At 49.0% G+C, this 22,902-nt stretch overlaps 1 protein-coding gene across 1 annotated transcript in view; it reads left to right on the forward strand.

Moving 5' to 3' along the window:
• Trim67 (tripartite motif containing 67) overlaps positions 1-22,208 on the forward strand; it is a 33,357-nt gene extending 11,149 nt beyond the window's left edge. The window contains exons 2-10 of the mRNA XM_075977674.1: positions 8,582-8,677; positions 10,458-10,580; positions 12,491-12,601; positions 13,890-14,043; positions 15,653-15,798; positions 16,897-17,035; positions 17,723-18,026; positions 20,543-20,705; positions 22,070-22,208. Of these exons, the coding sequence (XP_075833789.1) occupies positions 8,582-8,677; positions 10,458-10,580; positions 12,491-12,601; positions 13,890-14,043; positions 15,653-15,798; positions 16,897-17,035; positions 17,723-18,026; positions 20,543-20,705; positions 22,070-22,135 (1,302 nt within the window). The 3' untranslated portion in view covers positions 22,136-22,208. The remainder of the gene's footprint in view (positions 1-8,581; positions 8,678-10,457; positions 10,581-12,490; positions 12,602-13,889; positions 14,044-15,652; positions 15,799-16,896; positions 17,036-17,722; positions 18,027-20,542; positions 20,706-22,069) is intronic.
• The last annotated feature ends 694 nt before the right edge of the window (positions 22,209-22,902 follow it).

Consider the following 22,902-nt stretch of genomic DNA (forward strand, 5'->3'; position numbering starts at 1 on the left):
ATAGTTGCTATTAATTTCTCCCAAAAAATTAGCACAAGCTCTTTGCCACGGTTCATTGTCTTCCCATAACTTTTTTATTTCTTCAGTAGTAAAAGGCACTATAATTTATGCTGGGTCTATACCTGCTAGTTGACGAAGTCTCAGCTTACCTTTTATAATTAATTCAGAGACTTTTTCCACATAAGTTTTTAATTTTTTACTTGGTTTATTAGGTATAAATATCCACTCTAAAATAATATCTTTCCTCTGCATTAGAATCCCTGTAGGAGAAATTTTGGAAGGCAATATGACTAGGATGCAGCTAAGATTTGGGTTCACCCTATCCACATGTGCCTCCTGTAATTTTTCCTCAATCATTGTCAGTTCCTTTTCTGCTTCAGCTGTCAGTTCTCTTGGACTATTCAAATCTTTATCACCATCTAAGGTTTTGTTTAAATGAACTATTAGATCAGGTGTTATCCCAACAGCTGGTCGTAGACTGGAAATGTCTCCTAACAATCTTTGGAAGTCATTAAGAGTCTTTAAGCGGTCTCTCCTAATTTGTGCCTTTTGTGTTTTAATTTTCTCTAACCCTATTCTGTAACCTAGGTAATTAATAGAGTTTCCTCTTTGAATCTTTTAGGGGCAATTTGTAATCCCCACCTAGGCAAGACTTTCTTTACTTCTTCAAACATCCTTTCTAAAGTATCTTTATTTGAATCAGATAACAAGATGTCATCCATGTAATGATAAATAATGGACTTGGGGAATTGTTTACGAATTATTTCCAATGGCTTACTTACAAAATATTGGCACAGTGTAGGACTATTGAGCATACCCTGTGGGAGGACAGTCCATTGATATCTCCTATTGGGCTGAGAATTATTATAAGTAGGCACTGTAAAGGCAAATTTTTCTCTATCCTTTTCTTGTAACGGTATAGTGAAAAAACAATCTTTCAAATCAATAACTATAAGAGGCCATCCTTTTGGTAACAGAGAAGGCAAAGGAATTCCAGATTGTAGTGAGCCCATAGGTTGAATTACTTTGTTGACAGCTCTTAGATCTGTCACCATTCTCCATTTACCAGATTTCTTTTTTACAACAAACACAGGAGAATTCCAAGGGCTGGTTGATTCTTCAATGTGGTGAGCATCTAGTTGCTCCTGCACCAGCTGTTCCAATGCCTGTAGTTTATCTTCAGCTAGAGGCCACTGTTTGATCCATATTGGCTATTCAGTTAGCCATTTTAAAGGTAGGGCTGTTGGTACCTCTAAAGGTTTGGTATTTGCTGTATGTTCTTGTACAGCCTGAATGGCTAGTGACCTTTTTCCATAATACCTCATCATATACTTCCCAGAATTATGAGTTCCTGGAACTACAGGAATGTTAATCTGGGTATTCCATTGCTGTAGCAGGTCACAGCCCCATAAATTTATGGCAATATTGGCTATATATGGCCTTAGTCTTCCTATTTGCCCTTCGGGCCCTATGCATTCAACCCATCTTGTGCTTTGTTTTACACGAGATAGGGTTCCAATTCCCAGGAACTGAACATCTACCTCTTGAAGAGGCCAATTCGGATGCCAAGATTCTGGGGTAATGATACTTACATCCGCACCTGTGTCTAATAAGCCTTCAATAAAAGTGCCATTTATACAGACTCTTAGCTTTGGTCTTTGATCATTAATAGAAGTCTGCCAAAATATACGTTTACTCTGTCCAACTGGGTTTTTTGACTCATCCTCCACATGGATTTCATCATTTAGACCAGTATTACTTTTTACAGCAGAAATTGGAGCTTTTAATTTTCTTGGTGAGGCACGTTCTCCACTGTGACTGGGAATGACTGGGCCACTGTTGGCTTGGGGGCCTGCGAGAGGCCCCTCAAGGAGTTTCCCGACGGTATCGGGTTGCCTTGTTTGTCTGTTGTTGACCTGCATTCATTGGACCAATGTCGGCCTTTACCGCATCTCCTACATATACCTGAAGGCCTAGGTCTCCTATCTTTGTCATTCCCAGAGGAGATAATATTCCTAGAAATTCTGTGCCTGCAATCCCTTTTCAGATGTCCTAATTTACCACAATTAAAACACCTGGCAGTTTGATGTCTCCTCATTGCTGTGGAAATCGCTTCTCCTACCCAAGATTCATCGTTATAGCTAAACGTCTCAACATTCATCGTATGCTGAATCCATTCATCCATAGGTGCTGATCTAGACTTTAAAGGCCCAATTATCTTTTTGCATTCTATGTTTGCATTCTCAAAAGCTAGAGATTCAAGAAGTATTTGTCTAGCTTCTGGGTTTGTTACCCCTATGTCCAGAGCCTTAATTAATCTTTGCAAAAAGTCAATAAAGGGTTCTCTCTGTCCCTGCCTAATTCTGGTATATGATTAAACCCTTTTTGTTGGATCTTGTATCCTATTCCAAGCATTTAAAGCTGCTTGGTGACATAGACACAGTACTTCATCATCATAAAGAGCTTGGACCTGTGGATCAGCATATTCTCCTGCACCAAGAATTTGATCTTGGGAAACCTCAATACCTTTTGCTCTTCCTTGCTGTTCCATATGTTTGGATTCTTCTCTGAAATAAATTCCAAACATCAAGGAAGGTCCATTATCTAAAACTGCAGACACTAACTGATGGAAATCATGGGGGGTAGCTCTAGCATTAGAAGCCCAAGTCCTTATCATTTCCTTTACGTATGCAGAGTGCAAGCCAAAATTAACAATAGCTTGCTTAATTTCTTTTAGATCATTTATTGCTATTGGCGTCCATCTAGCTTCTCTGACTCCCTTTGAGCCTTTAGAAGTTGATGCTTTGTCAGAATTAAGTATAGGGTATGCTGCTAAAACCTTTGGTAAGCCAGTTCTAATAGCTGGTGTTGGCATTGTATTCTGTCCTTGTGCCTTATTACTCTGTTCACCAGCTCCAATCATTTCTTCAATCATTTCAAGTCTTTTTATTATTGTCTCTTTTGAATCCTTAATCTCCTGACCTGCATGAGTTTCTAGTAAAGATTGTATGGTTCTTAGGAGTGCCATGATCTTCCTAAATGATAGAATATGCAAAAAAATACTGAAACCTAGTAACCAGTAAATTAAGTTATCCCCATAGTCATATAAGCCTTGCATGATATAACCCATTGTATTGGTAACCAGAACAGTAAAATTCGCGTTGGAAACGAGAACTGCCATATTACCTATTATCCAGCAGGTGGCGCTGTTGCCAAGTCGCGACGAAAACACGGTCCTGTTTCAGAGTCCGCCTAGTATTTGTTAAAAACTGGAAAATGTAAGTTGCTCAACAAAGTAAATGTAATTAAATCAATTCCAGAGATGGAACCAGAAACCAGAATCCAGGGGTAGGGAAGAGCAACCTGGAAGCCGCTTATGCCTCCACGTGACAGAGTCACCCTGAGGGGTTGCAGCTTTCAGCAACCACGTGCTCTGGTTCGCGCCACTTAAGAGCTGTGCTTGCAAGGGAGATTTGAAAACGACTCAGAAAAGAGCAAATCACGCGGGCAGAGACTTCGCGGGCCTGTGGAGTTTAAATCCACAGGCAGCGGCTGAGGAAGCAACTGCTCCCGCCAAGCTGAACAAGCGCCCGCCAAGCCGAACTTGCGGCCGCCAAGCCGAACTTCCGGCCGCCAAGCCGAACTCGCGGCTGCGAGCCGGGAGAGGTTCTAAAACCAAACGTTGGGCGCCAAATGAAGGCGTAAGTCACAAACAATGCCAATTTGGGATTATGATTAATAGGGTGATATTTATTTAAAGGGGAAAAAAACTTACAGATCACTTTCAGCCCTCTGCGTAACCAGGAAGGAAGTCAAGTCACCGGCGGAGCAGGAAGTGAAGAGAGAGAGGAGAGGGAAGTGGCTGCTTTTTTAAAGGGAGAGAGACCACGCCCCAAGGGGCTGGTATCTCAGCGACGATAGGCTGGAGGAGTGGGAGGACCTCCCGCAACAACAAATGATAGGGATAGTAAAAAACATGACATTGTGTCTAACAAAACTGGGAAACTTGAGTGATTAGCTGCCCCTTTGGCACTGGGAAGTTATGGAAATGTCTGTAGACAGTGGAGAGGTCTGGTGGAACAAAGAAACCAAGAGGCCACATGGAAGGGACATCAAGCTTGAGAGGCAAAGAAAGGTCTATCCTTAGCCCCATTTAAACCTCACGGGAGAACTGGCAAAGCCAGGTCGGAGTTCTTATCCATTTTCATTATTTTTGCTGTGGGATAATGCTCTTGTACACTATAAAGATTTGTTCCTTGTATTGGTTTAATAAAATGTTGATTGGCCAATAGCCAGGCAGGAAGTATAGGTGGGGCAATCAGACTAGGAGAATTCTGGGAAGAGAAAAGGCAGAGTGCAGTCGTCATCCAGAAGCAGAGGAAGCAAGATGAGAATGCCTTACTGAGAAAAGCTGCGGGACCAGACGGGACAGAAACTTCTGTCTACATACTTTAGTCTGTTTTGCTAATAAAACCTGATGGAAGACCCCTTCTTAACACCTCAATTTACTTTCCAAGCTACTGGAACAAAATTGAGAAGAGAAAATAAGCAAGAAAAAGGGATCCATGAGGAAATGGTAGAAAGGGATTTAAGAGGATGATGGAGAGGATGATTTGGGATGATTCTTACCTCTGGTCGTTTAAGTGGACAAGAGGCAGCTGTCACATTACAAACAAGAAATCCAGAACATCCGCAATACCAAGCAGGGTGGTGGCCCCCACCTTTAATCCAAGCAATGGGGAGGCAGAGGCAGGCAGACTCTGAGTTCGAGGATAGCCTAGTCTACAGAGCAACTTCCAGGACAGCTAGGGCTACACAGAAAAACCAAGTCTTGAAAAACCTAGAAGAACAGGAAGAGGAGGAGGAGGAATGAAGGAAGGAAGGAAAGAGAATAGCAGCAGTGTGCATACTACTGAACATGCATGGAGATAGTTCTCAGTGTGGGACAGAAGAGAGGCGTGGGGGCATGGGAGAGGCAAGTCAGGGGAGTAGAAGGATGTGGATGATAAAGGGTGTAATCTAAACCGTGAGACAGACATGATTTATTTGTTTGGGTGATTTGACCACAGAAATGAACTGAGACAGATTCTCCTTTGTCATTATTGTCGCAGAAGCAATTCTATTGTAGTTTCAAGACCTAATCCTAGGGAGGGCACTTTGGTTCTGAGACACCAATACTTGAGCTAACCTGACCATAGCGAAGTCATCTTGATTTTAGGGTGCTGAAACTATAACCTGTCTGGTCCTAAGGAAGTTGCTTTGGTTTGGGGGTGTCAAGCACCTTGCCTGGCTCTGCTTGGCATGCGGTCTAGCTTCACGGCTGAGGTTGAGATGCCAGTGCAGGGTTTGTGCCCATACTTCCCCAACCAGGCCTGTTCTTGTTGCTGGTGGGGTGTGACCTGAGCTATTATCTGCTCAGGAAGTGTGGCTTGTGCTCGCTTTCGCTTCTTTCCCACCAGTTGGGCAGTCTCGAGTCCTCCAGTGGGCACTTATTCTAATACTAGAACTGGCTTTAAAAATAGAATTCCATCTTGTTAGACTCTCGTTATTCACACCTGCATGACGCCATGCAGCTGACAGAGCCTGACATGATCTCTTCATTTCTGAGCCATCTCTAGACACTACACACATAAATAACAGCGTAATTCAAGGACCCTGTGAGCAAGGATCGCACCTTAATTGCGTCTTTGTACTCTAGTAGCCAGGAGAGCAGCCGGCACTCAGGAGGTCAAAAGAACCTTTATTGAGTAATGAATAAGCTGTAACCCTGAGATGTATGCTAATGTCAATACCATAGATTATTATTTCAGAGCTGACACTATTAACTGCTCACCGACTCGTGCGCAGAGAGATTCACAAAGGAAGGGTCATTCTTAGGGGACCGTGTGTGAAAATACAAGAACAATCAATGTCTTTCCGGGTACACATTTCTGTACACTCTGAGCTCACCGCTGCCTCATCCTTCCTGCCTGCCTGTCTGCCTGCCCCCTCTTTCCCTCCCTTCCCTTCCCCCTCCCTCCTTCACTCCCTCTCCTTCTTCCTCTCCCTCTCCACCTCTCCCATCCTTCTCTGTCTCCCCCTCCCTTCCTCCCTTCCTCCCTTCCTCCCTTCCTCCATCCCTTCCTTCCTCCGTTCCTCCCTCTTGCCTGCCTGCAACCGATGTCTCTTTTTGTGTGTGTCAGAAGCAATCAGCTGACCTCGCAAGATGACAGGAGCCAGCTGGGAAATGCCAGAACGCTTCTTCTTGACCCAGAGAATACATACACTGGGCGTAGGTTTGCTGGACCAACTTACTGGAATGTCACACGGGCAGAGGAGGTATGGGAAGGCAGATGAAGCTAGTTACAGGGAAGGTGTTTGTAGAATTTGGTTCTACATTTGCCATTTGTATTAAGACAATACATTCTTCTTGGATGAACTTCTTCTTGTCTATGTACATGCTTATGACGGTATTGTGCACTTGTGCATTTGAATACACTTGTGTTGAGGTGACGGGAGAGGCCAGAGGTCCACGTCGGGTATCTTCTTCAATGGTTCTCCAACGGCTAGGTGGGCTGGCCAATGAGCTTCAGACATCTGTCCTTCACCATCCCACACAGCACTGGGGTTACAGACGCTTGGCTTTTATTTAGGGGCTGGGGACCCAAACTCGGGACCCCAGACTTGCACAGCGAGAAGTTTACTCTCTGAGCCATTTCCCCAGCCCAGAGACAATGCACTTTCCTGACCGAACACAATGGAGACCACCTGTCACACGTCACAAGGAAAAGCCCTGTCACTGTCATGTTCATTACTGTAAGTGCAAAGGCTGGGTGGCAGAGAACGTGTCCCTGTCCACAGCCTCGCCTCTGTGCCCTTACGCAGTGAGGCTTAGACGGGACGTCTCTCATAACTGGACCCTCTGTGAGAATTAGAAGCATGGCTGGCTTGCCCTAATTGTCCTGTTCCTCTGGCCGGCTCCTGGAAAGAGCAGCTCCCACCTCGGGCTCTGCCACTGAACGATGGAATGGAAACAGGACTGAGCCCCAAAGAGCTGGTTCATTTGGAACTGTCCTCAAGTAGGTTCCCTAGTCTCCATCTGCCTCCGGAAAGGCTGGGTGGGGACTGATTAGAGAGAGTTAGCAGGACGCCATGATGCTTGCTGAGCACTTGGGTTTCTGGGCTTCTGACTCATCCTGAAGGTAGTGGACCTTGGCCTGCCCCCTCCTCTTCACCAGAAGGTCATGTCTGTTTGTGTTACATGGACAAAGTACAGGCGTGGTGTAATTCCATCTTATGAATATTCATGAAGAACTAGAAGAAAAGACTGTACCTAATGGATTCATTGGTTGCAGTTATCAGATAAGTCAGTGCAAATCAAGTAGCTTACAATAATAGATCCCAGCACTCAGGGAGACAGAGATGTGCAGATCTCTGTGAGGTCAAGGGCAGCCTGGTCTGCAGAGGGAGTTCCAGGACGGCCAAAGATACTCAGAGAAACCCTGTCTTGGAGAAAAACAAACAGATCCATCCTCTACATTGCAGAGACCGGGGGCCCATACCAAGGTGTAAGTAGGTAGGCTCTGCACGAGGATCCAGAAAGGATCTGGTCCAGTGGTTCCGTGGATGGAGCAGTGTGAGTCCAGTCCGTACACAGTTCTCCCTTGCAAGTTGTCAGACTTTCTGTCACCGTGGTAGGTGGAGGGTGGGGCCTGACTGGGGTCAGGAATATTTACAGCACTACTGGTGGGAGACAGATCTGTCTGTGGCAGGAAGAGGAAGGACAGGACAGGCAAAGGCCTGTGCCCACTGTGTTATTGTCCAGAGCACTGCAGCCATTGGGGTAGGCTGTTAGTTTCCACCAATTAGCTCACAAGTCTGGAATGCAGCTTTGGGTCAGTGGGTGGAGCATGGACTAGTCAACACTCAGGTGTCAACCTGACACACCTAGAATCCCCTGGGAAGAGAGTCCCTCTATGAGGGATCACTGACATTGGGTTGCTTCTAGGCATCTCTCCCTGTGTGGTGGTGCTGTCTTAACTAAGCTAATGAACGTGGGAAGACTTAGTTGGCTGTGGGCAGCACTATTTCCTAGGCAAGGAATCCTGGACCGTATAAGAGGAAGAAGCCCTTTTGAGAGCAAGCGAGCAGGGAACCATGCATTTATGCTCTTAATGGCGGGTGTGGTGCTCCATGTTCCTGCCTTGACTTCCCCGCAATAATGGACCGTAAGCTGGAATTGCGAGCCAATCACACGCTTCCTCTCCTACATTACCTTTTCCAGGTTATTTTATCACAGCCACAGAAATGAAACTAGAACAACTCACCAAGCCCTGCCAGGAAGTAGATCCATGTTGGTCTGGGGATGTAGCTCAGTGGCAGAGTGGCTACTTAGCATGTGCAGGTAGCAAGATCCCGAGCTTCCCTCTCGGGAAACAGGCATGCACTGTCCGGCTTGTGGATCAGCCGTGGCCTCTTTTCTAAGTGAGGACGACTTACCAAGGGGACCGGTTTAGCTCCCTTACAAACACAGGCTAGCAAGACGGTGCAGGTGCACACCTCCCGCGCTAACGAGCTTCTCCATCCTTGATGTCTTTTCCAGGCCCAGCTCTCTCAGGCCTTGAATGGGGTTTCAGATAAGGCCAAGGAGGCAAAGGAGTTTCTGGTTCAGCTCAAGAACATTCTGCAGCAGATCCAGGTGAGCAGACGCTGGTGCTGGACAGACGGCTGGGCAGATAGCTGGACAGACCGGGTGGAATGTTTGTCACACACAGAGGAAGAGGACGGTTGGTCTTGAGACAGTGGTTTTCAGCAGTGATGTTTTTAGAGGGCCCACCTGTCTGGTTGTACCGTCCTGGGTACTGAAGGAGCCAGTCTCCATCCGTTTACACGCAGGTAACACTTTTGTACTGAGATGCGCTTGTGTAATCTGTGCACCAGAACATAAACACCTCATTTCCTAAACAAACGTGTTATCTGAGTGTCTATGCTATGTCCCATATTGAGCCTGAAAGACATACAGAGAGCAGTGAGTCTCACTTCGGTGAGCTGTGTGCAAGGGAGGGAGAGTTCACCACGTACACACAGAGGGTCCATGTGCACAGAGGAAGGCCTGGAGCATTTTCATGCCTTGCCTGAGAAAAGGATTAAGGGCTCTGAACCCCTCTTCTTCTTTATCCTCCTCTTTCTCCCCTACCTTTCTTCCTCCTTTAAAAATTGTTATCATTGTTGCTGTTGTTATATGCAGGGTCTCATTACAAAGCCCAAGCTGACCTTAGTCTCAAAAGTGCTAAGAGGATAGACATCCCGTGTCCACCCTGCCTGATTCCCATGGGAGCCTTAAGTCACAGGGCTCTGATGTTTCATGAAACACAGGAAATATTAGTTTTCTCTGACTGCTACTGTAAGAGATCAGAGACGAAGCAGAGACAGTAGCAGAAATGGACTCAGCAAGGTGACCTCTCTGCCTGGTTTGCAGATGGCAGTCCTGTGTCCTCATGTGGCTGTCCCGCTGTGTGGCTGTGTCCTGATTTCTTCTTATAAGGACACCATTTGGATTGGACTGGGGCCACCCTGGTGGCCTCATTTTACCTTCTGTCTTCAAACACAGCCACACTGTGTGGTCCTGGGGCTTATGATTCAGAATGTGATCCAGGGGGACAATTTAACCCCTAGTTAGAAGTCAGAATCTACTCAGATCCTAGAGAGCCGGGAACTGAGGCAGACAGACTCACACTCGCTTTACTTTTTCTGGTTATAAAAAGCAAAGTGTGTGGTACAGAGATTTTAGAGAGTAAGGAAGATAGAACAGAGAAAAAGCTGACCAACATTCCTCATCCGAGGTGACCAAGCTTGTCACTACACACATCTATACATCCATATACAATCATACACACACACACACACACACATATATATATACATACATACATATGGATAGATTCACAGACACACATATGTATATCCATATACATACAATCACACTCACACATATAAGTACATATAGAACAGGGCACATATCTGTACATCTATACAGATACAATCATACACATATACATATATATAGACATACAGACACTGTATGAGATTATTCCATGAACAACTTGTGTCCTACCTTCTTCCTCCTTTTCCTTCTTCTCCTTTTTGAAGACAAGGTCTGGGGCTAGACTTCAGGTCAAGCTCCTCCTGCCTCCACCTCTCAGGTGCTGGGATGTCGGGTAAGCCTCACCTCGCCCAGGATTCTTCCCTTTTAACTATCTCTTATGATTACTTCTACCTGGCACTAAAAATGTCCTAGGAACAGAGCACAGGCTGTTTCACCGTGTGAGCTGCGTCATGGTTCATGGGACCCTCTCTTGATGCACACTCATGATTCATGCTGCCCCCACCTTAGAAACATTAGGGAGAGCTCTGAGAGGAGCCGTTTCTTCTACACTATGGTACCAGCATCTCCTCATCGTGGTTCTCTGCTTCCCCAGGAAAATGGATTGGACTATGAAGCTTGTCTGGTGGCCCAGTGTGATGCCCTGGTGGATGCACTGACCCGGCAGAAAGCCAAGCTGCTCACCAAGGTGACCAAAGAGAGGGAGCACAAGCTGAAGGTAAGAACTGAGGGACCTGGTCCTCTATCCCTGTTATGTCACCTGCACCCAGCATAGGGTGGCCCTGCCTAACTGAGCACGGGATGGTCTTAGGTGACTGAGTGAGTGGATATGGCTGAGAGGCTCAGAGCTGGCTGGTCCAGTTATGCTCAGGAATCAGGGAGTCCTCTCAAACAGTCTCCAAAGCCAGCCAGCCTACAGCATCCTGATTTCTTCAGATCCATCTCCCCTCTCTCACTTACTCTGGATGCCTGTGTCTGTTGAGTGAGTGGGGTCTTCTCTCATCTGGCCTAGTAGGTGCGGACAGCAACAGAAGCAGTCAGGCTCTGCTCGGGTCTCCCGCTCTGTCTCCTTCTTCAGACTTTTAGATCTCACGTATCTATAATCAGCAAAACGGTGTGTGGCCAGGTTCTGCTAAGGGACTTTGAGTCATGTCCCTTTCTAGCACTAAGTTCCTGGCTCAGGTAGAGGCTGAGAATGACCCGAAGTGGTTCTAAGGAGGTCTGTGCCAGAGGCATCTCAGTGAATTAGCAAACACCTGTTTTTCCTTTAGAGAGAGTCTCATGCAGCCTAGGCTGGCCTCAAGTTTGCTGAGAAAGACCTTGAACTCTTGATCCTCCTGCCTCCACCTCCTGTGTGCTAGGATTCCAGGCATGTACTGCCCTTCCTGGGCTAACCCAGGGCTTCAGACATTCTAGACAAAGCACACTACGAACTGAACTACATCCCCATCCCAAAACATACTATTTTAGCTTATCTGTTTGTTTTTTTATATAGGGGCTTGCTGGTCACAAACTATCAAACTCGGTATATAACCCAGACTTCCTGAGTACCACACACCCCTCAGAAAACGCTACTTTAAAGAGAGATGGTTGTGTGTTGGAAGGGAGCCATGTGTTCTGGGAAGTTATCTCTGATCAATCAGGAAGCTGGCCACATCACAGAGGGAGGTGTACATCATTTTGTTTGTGTTCCTGGCTGCCTAGAGCCCAGAAAGCTTTGCTGTGCTAAAAGTGGGCCCATTGATTCTCAGCGAAGACTACAAAACTGGGGAGCAGAGTCCAGTGCTGGTGGTGTAGTGGGCAGAGCCACAGCGCCCTTCCCAGCCGCCCAGGCACCCGCTCACACTGTCACTGTAACTATGTTTCTTGCTCACACACTGTCGCTGTAACTATGTTTCGTGCTCACACACTGTCGCTGTAACTATGTTTCTTGCTCACACTGTCACTGTAACTATGTTTCTTGCTCACACACTGTCGCTGTAACTATGTTTCTTGCTCACACACTGTCGCTGTAACTATGTTTCTTGCTCACACACTGTCGCTGTAACTATGTTTCTTGCTCACACACTGTCGCTGTAACTATGTTTCTTGCTTGCTCACACACTGTCGCTGTAACTATGTTTCTTGCTCACACACTGTCGCTGTAACTATGTTTCTTGCTCACACACTGTCGCTGTAACTATGTTTCTTGCTCACACACTGTCGCTGTAACTATGTTTCTTGCTCACACACTGTCGCTGTAACTATGTTTCGTGCTCACACACTGTCGCTGTAACTATGTTTCTTGCTCACACACTGTCGCTGTAACTATGTTTCGTGCTCACACACTGTCGCTGTAACTATGTTTCTTGCTCACACACTGTCGCTGTAACTATGTTTCTTGCTCACACACTGTCGCTGTAACTATGTTTCGTGCTCACACACTGTCGCTGTAACTATGTTTCTTGCTCACACACTGTCGCTGTAACTATGTTTCTTGCTCACACACTGTCGCTGTAACTATGTTTCTTGCTCACACACTGTCGCTGTAACTATGTTTCTTGCTCACACACTGTCGCTGTAACTATGTTTCTTGCTCACACACTGTCGCTGTAACTATGTTTCTTGCTCATACGCTCTCCATTGCAGATGGTTTGGGACCAGATCAATCACTGCACGCTGAAGCTGCGCCAGTCCACAGGCCTGATGGAGTACTGCCTGGAGGTGATCAAGGAAGATGACCCTTCTGGGTTCCTGCAGGTGGGTAGCCCCTGGAGGACTACTGAAGGCAACTTCCTTCTGTTCCACCAATGCTCCCTGCTCTTCCTGAACCAGGTCTTGCTCTAGGCTCTGTCCTTCTCTGGCTGGGATTTGAATAGCTTCCCATTTGCTCTGTGAGGCCAGGAGACCTGGGCTGTCACCATGGCTCTGAATCTCACTAGCAAGAAAAGGCATCATCTCTAGGGACTACATGCCACGCTCCAGTTTCCTCCCAGTAACGGGAAAACACCGTCTATGCCACATGAGCCCGGCAAACTGCACAGAGGAAGGTGAGGGGCAGGATCCATCTTCCCCCAGAGATGGTGCAGTCCTGTTAGGGCAATTGCCCCACAGGCAGGCTAACTTGAGGACATTCACTCTCAAGAACATCGTCATGTATCAGCTTAGCCATGGAAGAAGTCATGGATCCCATTGCTTACTCTCAAAGAAGGCTGCAGGGCGGACTAAAGAGATGGCTCAGCGACTAAGAGCATTTGCTGCCCTTGCAGAAGACCTGGGTTTGGTTCCTAACACACACGTGGTGGTTCCCAATGATCTGTAACCCTAGTTTCTGGGGATCTCATGCCCTTTTCCAACCTCCTAGGGGACCAGACCTACACACAGTGCAGGCAAACATCTGTACACATAAGGTAAAAAGAAATCTAAAAAGAAAAGAAGAGGAGAAAGGCGCACATCATGATTCTTTGGGAACATGCACGCAGGTCTCAGACGCAGAATTTTGCAGCAAAGGAAGGCAGAACACAGGTGCAACACAGGATTTGCAGCAGAAGCCATGGAATAGTTGGCAGAAGGCACAGCAGGAGGACATGGGCATGGCTTCAAAACCTGGGGGCAATGGAAGCACATTCTTCACACCCAGGACAAGCTGCTAGTATATCTCACCTTGCCAAGTGAGAGGCCTGGCCAAACAGATGTATAAAGGGTGTGTTTACCTACCTGAAAAAAGCACCATGACTTTGTAAAAATGTTGGGCTACCTTTTTTATTTTAATTTCACTGGTGGTTCTTCACATTAACATGATCAGAAAAATAATACATACATATATATATGCACACACACACATTAATATGATTATGTATTTGAGCTGTGGCTGAAACAACACAGTTTGTCTAGGTGGTTGTGTTCACTTAAGCTTGGCCATGACTCAGGTCCAGGCTCAGTCCACCTTTTCCCTTGGATGAGCCATAGACAAAGCTGAGCCCTTTCCCACAAAGGCTGGCCGCTCTTCCTCTGCAGACCCAAACCTCCTTTCTGTGCTTCCTTTAAGATCTCAGATGCCCTGATCAAGCGTGTGCAGGTGTCCCAGGAGCAGTGGGTCAAAGGTGCCCTGGAGCCCAAAGTATCTGCGGAATTTGACCTAACTTTGGACAGCGAGCCTTTGCTGCAAGCCATCCACCAGCTGGACTTCGTCCAGATGAAATGTAGGGGTGAGCCGTGGTCGGACCCATTTAGTGACGCTGCCTCCCCGAGAGGCACACAGGCTAAGGCCGGCTTGATGGTGGCGGGAACCCGTCATGCATGGTAGCAGAGGGAAGGGTGAGGATCCCAGGTCCCAGCCAGGAAGGGAGAGCTGCAGCTGCCTGAACTGCCTTTCTTAGACCAAGGATCAAGGACAGGAAGCAGAAAGAGCAGGGGCAGTGTCATCATGACCTGGGCTTCCCAGGGGCTCAGGTTGCATATGTGAGCAAGATTGCAAATTCCTACCCAGACTGCACTTCCAGGCTAAAGAAGCAGCCTTCCAGGGGCCTATTAATGCTAGCAGCAGGTGCTAGGGAGAAAGGGCAGAGGGCTTGTGTAGATGTCAGGGTGTATTCCCAGGTGAGGGGGAGAAGGAAGATGACAGGGGCGGGGGGGGGGGAGAAGAGGAGAAGAGGAGGTGGAAGGAAAGAACAAAGGGGAGGGGGAGGAGCCAGGTATGGGGTGCCTGTAATTCTAACAGGAGAAGGAAGAAAAAAAAGAAAGGAGGAGAATAAAGAGGGGGGAGAAAAGAAGAGGAAGAAGAGAAGTGAGAAGAGGAGAGAATGAAGGAAAAAGGAGGAGAGGAAGTAAGAAAGTAGGAGAGCAGGAGGAAAGAGGCCAAACGCCTGTTGTTGACACAGGCTCCCTCTCCTGGGCCACCAGCCAACCCTGGACAGACAACAAGGTCATTCTGAGTCAAAACGAAGCCTGCAGGTTTATAGAACAAGTCTTGCTGTTTCCCCTTCCAAACCAGGCCAGAGTGGCCTGTGTCACCTTCCACATCCTCTTGAGCCTGAATAGAGCTGGGACATATTCAGGTTTTCCTGCTTGCCTTTAGTGAGCTCAGAGCATGCCGGATTCCGTCCCTTGCTCCATGGGTTGGCTACCCAGCCATGTGAAGTTGTGTCTGATGCCATGGTCTAGTCCCGTGACCTTGCAAAGCTTCCATCAAGTTTCCATCAAGTGTCAGTAATCTTTTTGTCACATCCGAGGTGATAAGCTTATAAAAGGGGAAAGATTTATTTGGGTTCATGGCTTTGGATGTTTTAGTCTGAGGTTGGCCTGTGGCTTTGGACCCGTGGTGAGCATGCCATGGCAGAGCCCCCTGTCCTGTGGCCAGAAAGGAGAAAGAGAAAAGAGCTAGGGCCCCGCCATCTCCTTCATGGGCACACCACTAATGTGCCCTCTCATCCCCATCTCGCAAAGGTTTTACCACCTCCCATTAGTGCCATCCTGGGGAGAAAGCCTTTAACACAGGGGCGTTTGAGAGACGTTAAGATCCAAGCCACAGCCCCTCCATTTCCAGATCAAGTGTAAGTTGCAGACTGGCTCTCACTTGGTTTCTGCCCTGTCCTCTGCCTTCTGAACCCACGCAGGTGACTCTACACCATGTACAGTACGGGCTGTGCTGAGGTCATTTGGGTGTGCCTCATGGCCCGGGAGCTCTTGGTGGGAAGAAAGAAAAGAGGGGTTTCTTCCTCAGGGCACAGGTCCCGAGGGTTTGGGTGGGTGGGGGTGGATTGGGACCTGCAGGAGGGTGCTGTGTGCTGACCAGAGTGACCCCTGTCACAGTGCCACCTGTACCCCTGCTGCAGCTGGAGAAGTGCTGCACCCGCAATAACAGCGTCACCCTGGCCTGGAGGACACCGCCCTTTACCCACAGCCCCGCTGATGGCTACATCCTGGAGCTGGACGACGGCGATGGGGGGCAGTTCCGGGTGAGTTAGAGAAGCCTGCTGCTCAGGGGGTGGCTTCCAGTGAGGCCTGCTGAGGCCTGCTGGTCCGGAGGGCAGCTGCAGGTGACGCCTGCCGTTGTTTGAAAACCCTAATGCGAGGCCCAGACAGGACTGTCCTGGGCTGCTCTTAACCCTGTTGTTACCCGAAAACAAGCACTTTGACTACAAAGATGAAGAAACTGCCAGTCTGGGTTCTCAGGAGGTAGCACTTCCTATGGTAGTAGCTGTGGCCACAGCCTCAGGGAGAGGTGCCTGGCAAAGAAGTTTGGGTGATATTCAAGGAACGACATCTCAGAGAAGGCCCTGCCTACATGTATACACTTTCCACAGGCTAGCCCATATCTTACATACCTCCCACACGATTCTTTGCGGGGTTTTTCCACACTGCCTTTAGCCTGGCTCTCTGGCTTTGACGCTAGGGTGGTGAGGTGGGCTGTCTTGGAAGCATGTTTCTGCAGTGGAGGGTGTCCTCTTGGGCCCGTCAGGAACTGGCAAGCTGCTGGCTCATGAATGCTAGCTAGGTGTGTGGTTCATCCCTGGAACCCCAGCACTCAGAGGCTGGGGCAGAAGGAGTGAGAATCTGAGGCTAGCCTGGGCTATGGAGTAACATCTTGTTTCAAACAATCCAACACAAACTGGTGTTTAGCAGGACAAAGGGAACTCATAAATGAACAGGGAATAAAGCAAAAACCCTAGGAAATGAGAATCAAGGTCCAGCACGAGGAAGCTCGTTGTCTTGGAGAAACAGAAACCAGAGAGACAGGTGTCAAGGAGCAGATGATGATGATCTCAGGGCAGGAGGGTTTTCAGGTGTCCCCCTTGGTTTCTGGAAGGGCTGAAAGTGGAGGCAGGGAGCTCTCAGGCAACATCCTAGCTTCACATCCACACCCCCATCCTCCCAGGACCCCATTCCTCTTACAGCATCCCATGGCAAAGCCTGCCCCCCACCAGGGTGACTAGCCTGGTTGGAGCATCTCCATCTGGTACTTCTGTAGGTAAGAGGGCACTTCTAGTGTGGATGTGCCCTCAGGGGAACTCGCAGAAGCTCTGAGGCCTAATGAATGTCCTTGGCTCTTTCAGGAAGTATACGTGGGCAAGGAGACCCTGTGCACCATTGACGGGCTCCACTTCAACAGCACCTACAACGCCAGAGTCAAAGCCTTCAACTCCTCTGGCGTCGGGCCCTACAGCAAGACCGTGGTCCTGCAGACCTCTGATGGTGAGCAGGCCTTAGCTGGGAGGTCAGCTGTCAGAGCAAGGCCACACTTCCCACAGGCTGGGGTGGAGGGGTGAGCAGAAGACGGTGCCTCCTTCTACTGGGACCTGAGATTTGTGACCTCATGTCACCTCTGTGTCTTTCAATCTCCTCCCTACAAGGTGGGCCATGGGTAGCCATTTCCTCTGTCACTTCTAACAGAGCCTGCATCATTGGGGAGAGGCTGGGACTCAGGGCTTAGGAAATGTACTCCCTGGTTGTGGGGCAAGGGGGTCTGCATGTCTGAGCTCCTTAGCAATGCTGGATCAACGGAATGGAAACTTGGAGGAACACAGAGCAAGGAGAGGGGGAAAGAGAGAGAGAGAGAGACTTTGTGATAGGTTTCAGGTCACAGTCCAACACTGAGGGAATTCAGGGCAGGAATTGAAGGCAGGAACCTGGAGGCAGGAACTGAAACAGAAGCCATGGAGGAGTGGTTACTGGCTTGTTCCTCGTGGCTTGTTCTGTGAGTGTGTGCATCCCACAAAGACCACTGGTCACAGAAAATCAACTCTAAAGCAGCAAATGAATCTATTAGTCACCTTGGCTATACAGCAAAATTTGTATGCGCACGCGCTTGCGTGAGGGTAGGGGAGGGAGGGAGAGGAACAGACTGTTTGACCTTGTTCGTTTTGACTTCTTCCTTTCCAGTGGCCTGGTTCACTTTTGACCCCAACTCTGGTCACCGGGACATCATCTTATCTAATGACAACCAGACAGCCACCTGCAGTAGCTATGACGACCGGGTGGTGCTAGGCACAGCTGCGTTCTCCAAAGGCGTGCACTACTGGGAGCTGCATGTGGACCGCTATGACAACCACCCAGACCCCGCCTTCGGGGTAGCCAGGGCCAGCGTCGTCAAGGACATGATGCTGGGCAAGGATGACAAGGCCTGGGCCATGTACGTGGACAACAACCGCAGCTGGTTCATGCACTGTAACTCACACACCAACAGGTGCGCACCCGCCCCGCCCTCCAGGGACTCAGGGATTAGCAATGAGTGGCTTGCAGACCGGGTCCCTTTGATTGTCCCCAAGTGTCGGGAGACGAGATGCTTTTGAGGTACTTTGTACTCTAGTTCAAGGGGGCTTGGACAATGACTTGGAGAAGTAAACCATCTGCCTATGGCAAAACTGAAAGTACTTGACGGCAGGAGCGGCTCTGGCCTAGAGGTGCTCCACCCCCCAGCTGGCCTCACAGTGGCTTTCTGCTGGGAGCTTAATTTGCGGTTATCTTACCCGTCCTGCTCCAATTTTCTTTACAACCGCCAAGCTAAGCCTGAGTCAATGCACAGAGCTAATGGGAGAGCTGTTTCCCACAGAGGGAACAGAAGTCTCTGCCACGGCCGGTGGTTTGCCTGGAATGACCCTACCAGTTCTGGCAGGGCTGGTCTGTCCCTGAGGTGCTTGTGTTCTTGGCCCCCCTCTTGCTCTTACAGAGAGCTCAGTGTGCTCTCTTCAGCGAGTAACCCAGCTCCTCCCCCAGGAAAGTCAGGTCTAGTTTGGCCAGGAGCTTGATGAGGACTCTCAGGTCCCTACTTGACCACTGTCTTTTCACCGGTAATGTCCTCCTCTCCAGAGGCTTATGGGAAGGGAAGTGGCTATCCCTGGACTCTCTAGCTGAGCTATGGAACTGACCAGGCACTGCAGGTTAACCAAGCAAAGCAGTCTGGCCAGATACCGCAGATAAAGTGATGTAGGCTAACCAAGTGATACAGGCTGACCAGGTCGTGGTCGAGGATGACCAGGCGATAAAGGCCAACCTGACAATGCAGGCTGACCAGGTGCTGTGGACTTACTGGGTGCTACAGGCTGACCTCTCTCCAGCTCTAACCAACAGGGGGGACCAAGACCACCCTGGCCTACCCGTTCTGTGTCTGTGTGCTGGAGCCAATACAGCAACCAACTCCATCACACTCTGTGATGGGGCAGTAATAACCTTAAGCATGCATCGGGTGCTGACTCTGCTTGATACTGTAGGGTGCAAGGGGGCGACCTGAGCGCCCTTCCTCCTCACAAAAGCCCTATCTCTGTTGTAGACAATGAGGCATATTTAGGCAGGCTGGACTTTGCTCAGACCTGGAGAGACTAACAGGTGCTGTTAGGATTTAGAGAGGACATCAGTGGAGTCTCCTGTGGTAGGAAGCCCTCAATCTCCAGGGCATAGGCTATCATAGTCCCCAAATGCCCTGGAGCCCTTGCCAGCCAGCCCCTTGGCTTCCCATAGAGGACCAGAAGGAACATGAGGGTCCAAAGACAGCAGAGGGAAGAACTACACCTGTTTGCACACCTCCCGTGTCACAGGTGTGAGGCAAATGCTGGTGATGTTTCTCCCAGAGGAAGCACGACTTCCAGACGTGACCTAGGGGTGGCTGTGTAGAAAGCAGGCAGGGCAGACTTGTCATTACTGCCACCTGGTGTTCAGTATTAGAAATGCGTCGACTGTCAAGTTTTGAGAGTCCCTCTGTGGGACTCTCCACTGAGCCCTAAGACCCCACAAGGAGCTACATCCTCCTCCCAGTCATTCCACCAGGTCCTTCTAAAGACCTCGTGTCAGGAAAAGACTTCTTCTAAAGACTCCTCACCTCTGCCCCTGGCTCAGTCCTAACCAAGGACTCACAGTTTCCTCCCAGGGCTGAATGAGGTTGATGCTAAGGGAGCCCTTAATTAACGAGGGAAAGTCTGCAGAAGCGCACAGAGGTTTCCATGCGAAGTCTTCCAGGTCATTACTTAAACTTCCTCCCCATCTGAAGATAGACTGTTACCATCCCAGCAATGTGTTAGTCCTAACATTTGTCAAGTGCTCCAAAACCAGCATGGTCACCCGTGGTGGAGTAGTGACTCAGATAGGGGACCTGATTCCCAACTCAGCACGCATCTCCCACACATGCTGCTGGTCCCCTGGGAAGGTTCTGTGCAGGCGAACTGAAGGGGAATGTTCTCAAAATATCTCTGGAACGTGGTACCTGTATTTCCATCCAGCTCCGTATCAGTGTGGACCAAACACAGAAAGATGACCTCGTTACTTCCCTTCTGTGCTCACACTTGGTGCCCTGTGGTTTTTCAGGAGGGATCCAGCTGCCAAGCTTTCATTCCCTGGTGGGCAAGTCTCAGACACTATGAATTAGAAGGGGCTGAGCAGCTTTAGTCCCTCAGGGCTGTCTTCTCTTGTGTCTGACACACACACGCGCACACACACACACATGCACACATACGCACACACATGGGCACACACATGTGAACACACACGAGTGTACACACATGCATACACACGCGCGCGCACATGCACGCACATGTGGACAGACACACACATGCACACACATGTGGATGGACACACACATGCACACGCGCACGCACACACTTGGAGGCTGATTTTGGATGAGGGTGTTCCCAGAATCATCTGGGGTACTCTCAGTTACTGTGACATCAGGAGCTGTGCATGGTGACAGGTTTTCCTGGCTTGTCTTCCCAGGACTGAAGGCGGAGTGTGCAAAGGGGCGACCGTGGGCGTGCTGCTGGACCTGAACAAGCACACACTGACCTTCTTCATCAATGGGCAGCAGCAGGGCCCCACAGCCTTCAGCCACGTGGATGGGGTCTTCATGCCTGCCCTCAGCCTCAACCGAAACGTGCAGGTATCCTCGGAAACACAGCTGCCTGCCCCATCCCTGCGACGTGTCTGCTTCTTGAACAATGAGCACTCTAGTGAGACTGGCCACCTTGTTCACCAGATAGGCAGCCTGCATGCCGGCCTCTCTGAGTATCCATGGAGGAGGAGGTCCTAAGTATTGCATTTGGTTTCTACTTGATAACTTGGAGCAAATGGGTTCTGGGGGGTTCCAGGAAGAAGCAGGGGCTCAGTGTCCCAAGGGAATGAGATGGCAGAGGAGCTCCTGACACAGGCCAAACGAGAGGTCAGAGGACAGGGGTATCCATCCCTTCATTTCTAACAGATTTCTTCTATCCCCGGAGCCGTGTAATGATGGAGGAAGGTCATTGGCTAATAAAGAAACTGCCTTGGCCTATTTGATAGGCCAGCCTTTAGGTGGGTGGAGTAAACAGAACAGAATGCTGGGAGGAAGAGGAAGTGAGCTCATGCGCCTTAGCTCTGCTCTCTGGGGCAGACGCAATGAAGCTCCGACCCAGGATGGACATAGGCTAGAATCTTCCTGGTAAGTGCACCTCAGTGCTACACACATTAATAGAAATGGGTCAGGCAGTGTTTAAATGAATACAGTTTGTGTGTTGTTATTTCGGGGCATAAGCTAGCCAGGCTGCTCACCTAAGGGCTGGCCTATCAAATGGGCCAAGGCAGTTTCTTTATTAGCCAATGACCTTCCTCCATCATTGTAGGGACCCGCATTGTGTCTACTGCCCAACAACTGATTGGTTACTTGAAAAAGGGTGGTGCATGACTTTAATCCCAGCAGTGGGAGGCAGAGGTAGGCAGATCTCTGAGAGTTAAGGCCAGCCTGTTCTACAGGGCTAGTTCCAGGATAGTTAGGGCTGTTACACAGAGAAACCCTGTCTCGAAAGAACAAACAAACAAAAACTAAAAGAAAAAAAGAAGAAAAGGGATTTGAGGAGCACAGAGTAGCTGTCAGGTGACTAGAGGAGACGCAGGTGCTGCTAGATACTCGGCTGTGAGAACCAGACTCCCTCTGCTGCAGGGCTTGATGGCGCTAGCCAAACAGGGCACCCAGCTGGCCATCAGTGCAGCTCCTATGATGAAGAAAGATGCACAGGGGGACACAGACTTAGCAATGTGACCTGGACAAGAGAGTAACAAAGCCCAAAGCACAAGTTCTCCAGTGGACACACAGCATTTGGTGCTGTGGACGGCCTCGCCTGCCCATTGCTCTGCTCCATCTCCTTGGCCTCCTGCCTCTTCCTCCTCTCTCTCTTTCTTCTGTGTTAGGGATGGGACCTAGGGTCTTGTGTACACTACGCAAGCGCTCTGCCACTGAGCCAATCCCTGCTGTCTCATCTTCTTTTCCAGGTCACCCTGCACACGGGACTGGAGGTGCCAACAAACCTCGGACGGCCAAAGCTGGCAGGCAACTAGCCTGGTGGCTCCTGCGGCCTAGCTGGCTGTCACGGAGGCCCTCACAGAGGACAAGGGCACAACAGGAAGTCCCAGTAGCCAGTGAATGTCTGAAGATGCTTTTTGGGGGGGATGGAGAGTGAAGGCGCTGTGAGTAACAAGGCCATACTGTGGCTGCCTATGTCTGTCAGGAGTGACCTCTCACCTCTGTGCCACAGAGCTTATGGTCCCCAGGGTGCCCTCAAGAGGGCGCTCTGGAAGCCTTTGGTTTCAGGCTGATGTTGTCCGACATTGTTTGGAAAGTTTGATTTCCCCTTAGATTTTTTTTTTCTGGAGGGAGAGAGGAAAGCTAACTTTGGGACGGGTATCCCAAGATGAGTCTGCGCGGTGATGTCACTCCACGCCAGTGTCAAACCTGTTTCTAGGAGTCTGCTCCTGCCAAACCGGCAGCTTGTCACCTCTGCTGGGAGAAACTGACCTTGAGCCTTCGGGATATGGAGTCTTCAATACACTACAAACTAATTCAGGACTAATGGAAGGGACATTAATCTACCAGAACCCTTCAGAAGGGCTTCCTTAAGGCCTTTATTATTAACCATGTGCTACCAACACACACACACACACTTACATGGTGTGTGTAATAACCAGTTAAAGTTTATTATTAACCATGTGCTATCAACACACACACACACACACACACACACATACATGGTGTGTAATAACCAGTTAAAGTTTATTCATTCCATTCTTAGTTACAAACAGAAACACTGGAATCCAAGACAGTGACA

This window comes from Microtus pennsylvanicus, chromosome 6, assembly GCF_037038515.1.
Source record: "Microtus pennsylvanicus isolate mMicPen1 chromosome 6, mMicPen1.hap1, whole genome shotgun sequence".
Lineage (NCBI taxonomy): Eukaryota > Metazoa > Chordata > Mammalia > Rodentia > Cricetidae > Microtus > Microtus pennsylvanicus.